This window comes from Palaemon carinicauda, chromosome 39 (assembly GCF_036898095.1).
Source record: "Palaemon carinicauda isolate YSFRI2023 chromosome 39, ASM3689809v2, whole genome shotgun sequence".
Lineage (NCBI taxonomy): Eukaryota > Metazoa > Arthropoda > Malacostraca > Decapoda > Palaemonidae > Palaemon > Palaemon carinicauda.
Window position 1 is genome coordinate 4,903,955 of NC_090763.1, and position 10,000 is coordinate 4,913,954.

The following is a 10,000-nucleotide window of genomic DNA, read 5'->3' on the forward strand; positions in this document are numbered from 1 at the left end:
ATATATATATATATATATATGTATATATATGAATATGTATATGTATATAAATTTATATATATTATATATACATATTTATATACATATATATTTACAATTTCTGGTCTTAGATCCAATCTATATTTTTATTCACTCATATAAATATGAAGGGAAAATTTCAGCAGCTTATGTGTTCTGTATTCTAATTTCTTGTATTTTGAGAATAAAAAGTACTTGAAGTATACGATTATTACCCACTTTTTTATAATTGATAACATTCAAACATACCCAAATCTAAGGAAAATCGGATTTTACGTTCGAGCTTTATTATAATGAAGAATTTCTTGAATATTAGATGTCTTGACTGATAAAAATAGAGGAAATAGTTTAATAAGACCCAATTATCTTTGAGTTAGGGTTACAACGGTTTTAAGGTGTAAAGGCCATTCATGAATAGCAGAGGCAAGGGGCAGTGACATTGCCCTATCAAGCAAGACAATGCCATAGAGACTGATCATATATACATATGATCAGTGCCTTAACCCCCTCTCCACCCAAGCTAGGACCAATGAGCACCAGGTAATGGCTGTTGATGAATCAGAAGATAGATCTATAGGCTCCCGAAAACCCCCTTAGCTTACAGGGATGGTAAGGTTGCAACGACCAAAAAGAACGAACGAGTTTGAGTGGTACCTGGAACCCCAGTCTAGCAATCACCAGTCAGGGCCGTTGCCACACAGGCCACCACACCTCTTATACTGATATCGCATTTCTTTAGACTGATTGGAGACAACTGAGTCTTTAACATAGCTTTTATCGAATTTGAGATTATATTAACTTGGTATTTAAAGGTAATTTTCACTCATTAAAAAATAGCAAAGATATGTATCATAAAAAGAGGAGATAATTGTTATTTTTTCAAGATATGTTTTGCAAAATGTCGAGTGAATGAGCAAAAGTATCTTTATATTATTTGATGATAGTTTGTAGTCCAACATTAGAGTGAGAATACCATAGTCTCCCTAAGAATATTGCAAAGCCGTTTTCTGTAAACGGGAATACTTTCATGGCTACCATCTTCTCTATACAGAATTATGATTCATTTGGAAATACTATGCTCGAATGGCTTTCATAATAATCTATATATTCTATTTGTATTATTTCCTTTTGTTAAAAACTGTAAGCCAGCCCATTGACATGTTATTTCTTTCCTTTTTACAAACATTATAATCCTTTGTATGTTGCGTTTAATTTACATTTTTTTTTGTAGAAAATATTCATCTTGTTCCCGCTTTGTTATTATCTTTCATACCTCAATTTGTTAATTCAATGTATATTTTTTTTAGGAATATAGTATAAGAAATAAATGATAATTTGGGCAAGGAAACGTATTTTTGTGTTTTTCATTAGGCTTACTCTTCTGGAAAATCATCTATGATCAAAAGGTTTGTGTGTAGTATATGTAAATATATGTTCTAGTATTTCTCTTGCCTTTCATCAATGAACCTCTTATTCGAACCTCATCCTTATGCAATGTAAAAGTGTTGAGACTTGCAAAAAAGAAGAGTCATGGTTGATTCGGGAGTCACATTTCTTTTCTAGATTTAGATTAATTGGATGACAATGGCCTCTGGAATTTCTCATGAGCTTTCATCTTCATTTTTATTATTGTAGGTGTCATAATGATTGCTCAAATGCATTAATAGAGGTTGCAATAACTACGTGAGGAAATATTGCATTCAGATAAATTTTACATGTACACTTATTGCATTCAGACAAATTCTATGTTTACCTCAAAGTTTAAATAACATAGTGTCTCACTATATCTTCGATTCTAATTCCATTGCATGTCAAGTGTATTTACTCTGGGAAATATAAATTTTCGAAAGCTAAGTGTAATTGCTGTCGAAGACTATATTTTTATTGAAAAAATATCCTAAATAAATTTTTACGAATAATACATGATATTGATGTTGAAAATAATCGGCAATCATTTTGATTTCAGGTGATATTAATTTTAGGGGTAACAAGTACTTCTGGCAACAAATGAGAAGTGCATGAAATAATCTGCGGCCATTTCCATTTCAGATATTGTTGCTTTTAGGGGCAATAGGTACGTCTAGCAACATCCGAGGAGTGCAGCAACTACCCCTTCAGTCCTATATGTCTTTGAGTCAAGCGGGCCCTTCCTCCATCAGCCGACACACTAAGGGAACCACAGGTCCACCACCATCTACCGTTCCTTGCGGGGGCAAGCAAGTACTCCGAGCAGATGGGCTGTGCGTCACTCCAAGAATCACTCGAAACATTTATTACTTCAACGCCCCTTCCAGGAGGAAGGAAGCGCCACGGCTTCCAAATGTCCGACGGCCTAAGGTCATCGAGAACATCTTGTTAGTTCGGCTTCCCGCCAAGCGTCGAGAGACCGTGGTGGTGCCTCCGCCCGAGCAGAGGCATTACGTGTTCTTCTTGAAGAAAGCTTCGGGAGCAGGCAGAGACAACGATTATGGCCTGCGTCCTTTTTCGCCTGCCACGAAACCTGAAGTGTATTTCATCAGGTACAGTCAGGATCAAAAGGTTGGCGGTGTAGTTAGGGGTGGCGGTATTACTGGAAATGAAGTCCGGAATGGAATTAGTGACGTCAACAGTCGTTCATTAGGTGGATTTAATGGAGGAAATTATGCAAATTCTCGAGATTTATATTCGGCGAATGAAGATACTAATGGATCATTTTTTGTCACTGGTGGGGACATACAAGACATAAACAACATAAGTTACAAGTAACAATAATTATTTGATAAAGAATTTTTCTCTTATTAAGTTGTGATTAAATTTCTAAACCTTTTTTTTCCTTGGCCAGTATTGTACTGGGACATATGTTTACTTATGTTTATGTCTTTGTTTCTGTTTTTGATATTTATAGATAATATATATATTAGAAATCAATGTTATTGAAAACAAATAGCATAGACGATTTCATATAGATATGCAAAAACATGTATATAATGTTTTTGAAAATAAGTCATTATTAAGTATGCATTACAGTGTGTTTTTACCTGTACATTTATCATATATAAATAAAATAATTTATAAGAAACCAAAAGAAATATCTGGTAATCCTTCTTATCATGTTGTATTGTCTATTCATTTATACACAAAGAATGTAAGGTTGCAAGAACCCCTTTATCTTTATTCTTAGCATAAGTTATGCAACATGACGTGGGAAACAATATTCATTCAAATTAAGGTGATATATCATTCAAATCTTGGATTTTTTTTTAAAGATATTGATAACTTTCCTTCATTTCTTCATCATTCTTTATCGAAATTTTCTTTTTTAATGCCAAAATAAAATGCTTCTATTTTCTTTTTGTATTTTTGTCTACTATTGTTTGCTAGTGTATTCGACCCATCAAAAATGACGGCTAAATATTTAGATAGATATGCGCAAACACACACACCCACGCACGCACTACTGGCAAATTCCACTTCCTAGGGACGGGGAGAGCTGAACGTGACCGAAAATTGATACACACATACACACACATATACATATAGATATAGATAGATAGATAGATATATATATATATATATATATATATACATACAAATATATATATATATATATATATATATATATATATATATATATATATACATACATATATATGTATACATTTATATATATATATATATATATGTATATAAATATATGTATATATGTATATATATATAATATATATATGTATATATATATATATATATATATATATATATATATATATATATATATATATATATATATATATATCCAGGTATTTCGTCTGTATTTTTTAGGAAATATAAAGAATTGTCAACTGCAAGTACATTGCCAACTTTACAGAAGACACCAAATGAATCTCTCTCTCTCTCTCTCTCTCTCTATATATATATATATATGTATATATACATATATATATATATATATATATATATATATATATATATATATATATATATATATATATATATATATGTATATATATATATAAATGCTGGCGTGTTTGTTTGTATGAACTCTTGAGCTCTCACTTAGTATAAACTTTTAAAAATCAGTATATAATCTATTCCTCCACGCATTTATGGTTATTTGTGCTATTCAAAACCACCTTTTCCTCAATGATTTTGGAGATTACTACCTATACTGATGTTGAAGTCACCTCCACAATTATTGGCTTAAATCAAAAGCTCTGAGATGTTTCATATTAATTGCAATATATATATATATATATATATATATATATATATATATATATATATATATATATATATATATATTTATATATATGTATATATATGTATGTATGTATATATATATATTCATTTATATATGTATATATATATGTATATGTATATGTATGTATATATATATATATATATATATATATATATATATATATATATATGTGTATTTGTGTGTGTGTGTGTGCGTGTGTGTGCGTGTTTATGTATGTATCTATCTATAAGGCTAATGTAACCACTGCAAGAAAATAAATTGTCATTATTTTGAAACAAAATATTTATTTTGATAATCTAACAATTTATAAACATTGTTGGTGATCATAAAAAAAGAGTAACATATTTAAGGAGCAGTGTATAGACCACTGGGGACAGAAGAGCCACCCCCGGAGATTTGAGAACCTCCAGAAATGCTTCCTCCACTGACTGAACCTCCAAAACCTCCAGAGGTACTGACTCCGTTAACAGGGCCCACAAAACCTCCAGAAAAGCTGCCCCCACTGACTGAACCTCCTGAACCTCCTTGATGACCACCGACAAAACTGCCACCACTGACACCACTGCTGACACCAGTGCTGACACCACCGCTGAAACCTCCAGAGACACCGCCAGAAAAACCACTTCCAGTAGCACCTCCTGATCCACCACCGATGACTTGGCCAACTCCTTGATGGACGGCGCTGTCGAGGGCTGTCTGAAGATCAACACCTCCTGGAAGAGTTGGGTTTTGACCATCTCCATAGTTGACGAAGAAGACTTCAGGCTGGGTCTTGGGTGGTGCTGGAACGTTGATGACCTTCTGACCTCCTATTGTTGTTCCCTTGCTGAGGACATAAACAATATTCTTCTGCTGTGGTGGAGGAACTACAATGGGGTCTTGTCCAGCAACATTTTCTGGAAGACGCACAAAGACTATGTTGTGTTCAACTTTTGGTGCTGGAATATCGGGACGAGGGCCACTTTGTTGAGACTGAGCAGGGACATTGTAGACATAGACATTACGCTGTACTTGAGGGGTTACGCATCTTCCTCCATGGGAGACCTGTCCATCACCACAGGAGACGGATCCCTGTCCAGAGAAGGATCCACCACTGCCAAAGCCAGTGGATACAGAACCTCCACCGGTGGAAAAACCGGAGGATGTAAAACCTCCTCCACTGCCGAAACTAGAAGATACTGAACCCCCTCCAGAGGAGATGCCAGAAGATGTTGAACCTCCGGCACCGCCAAATCCTGACGATACGAAACCTCCTCCAGAGATACCTCCAGCTATACCAGAGGAGCCAAAGGACCCTCCTGTTCCACCACTAGACGATCCCTGAGGACTAGGATAACTATAGCCTTGTTGTGCGGATGCTTCTGCTGTCACCAACACACACACGACAATCTAAAAAGGAAGAAACAAACGAAATATAAAACTTCTATTTCTAATTTCATTTTTTTAATTCGGTAGGGTAGTTTTATTAATTTAATATGATTAATAAATAATTCTATTATATTGCACTATTGCATAGGCTATTATTGTCCTTGTGGTAAAATCTTAACATATTTCTTCATTTGATATAGGTTGAAAGATTTTCGTTCCATCTAAGTAACTAAATATAAAAAATTAGGAAAGATTCAGAAGAGTGCTAATTTTGATGTCATTTGGAGATAAAATAATGAATATAAAGATCAAAAGATTGCAATGGTAATTCCATAAAGGTATTGAAAATTTTCTGAGACAAATAACTGCTAAATGAAATACCCAAATTATGAGGAGAATTTGTGTTGTTTCATTTCCACAGTGGTTTGAACCACAAAAAATCTTTCATACTCTAAAGGAAATTAATGTTTTTCTTTTGATATATTTACGCTAGGCTGGCATATAAAGAATTAGACATGCGAGTAAGGAAAGAGAAAAATGGAGATATTTTCGATAGTAATAGCAGGAACAAATGACTTATTTTATAAATAATACAAATTCTGTTTTTGAAAATGAACACAATACCAGAAGGAAACTATATAATAAAATAATTCTTGAAATTAAGTTCTCAATAATAGTATCTTTTCTATAGGAATTTGACCTTTACTGAGTTGCAGTGAATGAAAATTGTTTTGAAACTTCGATTTTAACTCAAAGGGAATAAAGTTATATTTATTTTCTGTATTCAAGGGTTATATTTTCACTATAAGTTGGAGATCACTTTGTTTTACATATATATATATATATATATATATATATATATATATATATATATATATATATATATATATATATATAAGTGTGTGTATATATATACATACACACACACACATATATATATATACAAATAAATATATATATATATATATATATATATATATATATATATATATATATACTTATATACACAGACAAACACTCACACACACTTATATATATGTGTACATATATGTGTATATAAATATGTATGTATGTATATGCATATATATATATATATATATATATATATATATATATATGTATGTATATATATATGTATATATACACACATAAACACTCACACACATACATACATATATATGTATATATATTTAAATATATATATATATATATATATATATATATATATATATATATGTAGATGTGTAAATATATAAATATATATATATATATATAATATATATATATATGTATATATATATATATATATATATATATATATATATATATATATATATATATATAAAACTTTACATAGTATTTGGAAACCCTTTATAATGCTAAAAAATCATCATCCATCATGAAATTCAGGTAAATATTCTATCTATATAGTTTTGACATGAAGTCTATTATCAAATTGTGAAGAAGAAAAATTACTTGTGAAATGCGTCGTCTTAGAGGGTTTTTGGAATTTTGGAACAGAACCTTTTTCATCTGGTGTAAGTAGCAACACATTCCAGTGAGGACAGAGAGTTATAAAGTGACAGACTTAGAAAAGACTTATACTCACCAACGCTGCTTGCTTCATGGTTGAGGAGAGGACTCGAGCTGAGGTAATGATGCAGGTCCTACCTTGGATGAGTATATATACACAAAGATGCTCCTACATCCCCCCTCCCGCTAACACCTGATGTCCTTTCTTTTCAACTCCCCCACTGGCTCCTCCCTTACCCCTACTGATCTATTCTTGTCCCTCCTCTTTCTCATAGCGATTTGCTTCTTAACCAGTTTCTTATCTCCTTTCGTATCTAGGTCAAATAATTTTGTATCTTTTTTTCTTAACGATTGTTCTATCATCATTATTCGATTCTGGAATAGTGAATATATTTATTAGCGATTGCCTTTTGTCTTTGTGACTTCGCTTTTCTCTTGTCTCCTGCAGTTTATGATGAGTTTCAAAATATATCAACAGTGAATGACTTCAACTATGCACAAGTAGGCATCTTAGAAACTTATGACTCGCTTCAAATGAGATAGTAGATAACTATTGTTAGTATTAATTGCTTAGGAATGATATAGCAGTCAGTGATTATGAAAACAAAAATTTCGTGAATAACATCTACTGAAATATAAATATATAAAAAGGCCGATTAATCGGTATCGTAAATTAAAGAGCTGAACTTATATTTAGTAGAGAAAGTTACCGAGCTTTTGCACGCACACACACACACACACACACATATATATATGTATATATATGTATATATATATAAATGCATGCATACTTTACTGTTTATTTCATATATATATACATATATATAAATTGATATATGCAATACACACATATTTATGTATACATACATGCATAAATACATACATACATACACACACATATACTGTATATATATGTATATATAATGTATATATATGTATATAAATATATATATACACACACATATATATATATATATATATATATATATATATATATACTGTATATATACATCCCTATCTGAGTGGAAATACCTTAACGTGGTGAAAGGATTTGCGTATCGCCATGATCAGCAAAGCTGTACTATTATAGTCAGGGCCACCCGTACCAATCCACATTGGCCAGCGTTGGGATGAAAATAACCAAACCCAGACGAACACATGTATGAGGTCTTTGTCCTACATTGGACTAGAAATAGCTGCATTTATTGTTGTTGTTGTTGTTATTGTCGTTGAGGGTGGTGGTGGTGCAGTATATAGTTGTGCAAATCATAGAAAAACAATTTAAGAAATAAGAAAAAACTGAACTTTCAATAGCTATCATATGAGTGGAAATATGTTTGTGTGTATTCCTGTCTTTATTCTCGTCTTATTTCCCTTTTACTTATGGATGGCTTAAATGGAAGTCATAGCTTTACAGATCTCTCTCAAGTACTGATTAATTATGAAAAATGTTTTATGAATATAGATGGTGTCATAATTAAGTATTACAGATTTGACATAGCATGATCTAATTATGTTTTACTATTTGAAGAGACATTTGATAAATTGAGTAATACTCATTTCCGAAACTTGTATTGTATTGATAACCTATTAGGCCTATACTTTTTCTTTTTATTTCTAAGAGGCCAGATTATGGTAACAATCAGTCACCATATTTTTTTTGGATAATTGACATAAGATTGGTCTTTAAAGGTATCTAATTTTCCTTTCTTTTCTAACTCTTATACCCTCGCTTCCTTTTTGTTGAAATCCAACAGGTATATAAGAAAACTCTCCGATAGAAAACACACTAATTCCTTCCTTATAAGATGGAGCATTCGGGTGCCATCCTGGATTTCAGAGTGTTACCTAATCATGATGACTTGTTTTACAGCCCCGCGTCTTGCCTACCTTATAAAAGAAACCGTAATTTTAATAAGGAATTCTCCGTAAAAATATGCTGTTCTCAGCTGTATTTCAGTAAAATACGGGCTACCGAAATTTTACCATATTTTGTCATTACCTTTTACCGTAATATCACTTCTTTACTTCAATATATCCGTGTTTAAAACGGGAAATCCCTGGCAATATGTATTCCAGGATTTTTATCGTTTTTTTACCGAAAATATTTAACAGTGTAGGTATTCGATGCCTCATATGATCAACATTTGCTTGAATTCATTGTAGTGTATTAAGTGCTTCTTAACTCCTTTCTTAACTCAGTCAATCTCCTTACTTTATTTTGACACTTAAAAATTTCATGAAAAAAGGTAAATGTCTGGCAACATTTATTCCTGGGTTTTTACCGTTTTAAAAACGAATACATTGACGCAAAAGAGTCATATTACGGTCACCGACCCGTAAAAGATAATAAAAAAGTAAGGTAAAACTACGGTCGCCTGTATATTACTGAAATACGGTTGGGAACAGTATATTTTTACGGAAAATATCCGATCAAAATTACGGTTTTTTATCTAACAGTGCATGATTTGGGTTTACTATCTCGGAAGATGTCAATGCCCTTTCATAGATTTTATCATCTAGAATATGATGAACTGAGGTTAGCGTGTTCTTTTGTTTTATCGTGTATTCATTCTTTCAACTTTTATTGCTACAACATAAAATTTCTGTGTAATACCATAAAGAGGAAAAATAAAACTAATATTTAGCAGCTATTTTTCTTAATACTTTGACAAACGCTTGCACGGGATTTAATGGAAAAACCTATATTCTTTCATTACACAGATATTTGGATGTCAAGGAAATAGCGCTTCAGAAAAATTCATAATTCTATCTATCTTAAATAATAATATTTTATCTGAAACAGTTTATACATAATTTTTTTTCCCGATTTATTTTCATAAA

General features: G+C 31.7%; 2 protein-coding genes across 2 annotated transcripts in view; one reads left to right on the forward strand and one right to left on the reverse strand.

Moving 5' to 3' along the window:
• Positions 1–3,373, forward strand: part of LOC137631457 (uncharacterized) — an 11,192-nt gene extending 7,819 nt beyond the window's left edge. The window contains exon 2 of the mRNA XM_068363219.1: positions 2,068–3,373. Within this exon, the coding sequence (XP_068219320.1) occupies positions 2,068–2,763 (696 nt within the window). The 3' untranslated portion in view covers positions 2,764–3,373. The remainder of the gene's footprint in view (positions 1–2,067) is intronic.
• A 1,144-nt stretch (positions 3,374–4,517) lies between these two features.
• LOC137631458 (loricrin-like) lies at positions 4,518–7,293 on the reverse strand. The gene is made up of 2 exons (XM_068363220.1): positions 7,233–7,293; positions 4,518–5,644 (listed from the first exon to the last, which is right to left on the reverse strand). Exons 1-2 carry the CDS (start codon positions 7,248–7,250, stop codon positions 4,601–4,603), a joined length of 1,062 nt encoding a protein of 353 aa, XP_068219321.1. The 5' UTR covers positions 7,251–7,293; the 3' UTR covers positions 4,518–4,600.
• Positions 7,294–10,000: the final 2,707 nt, after the last annotated feature.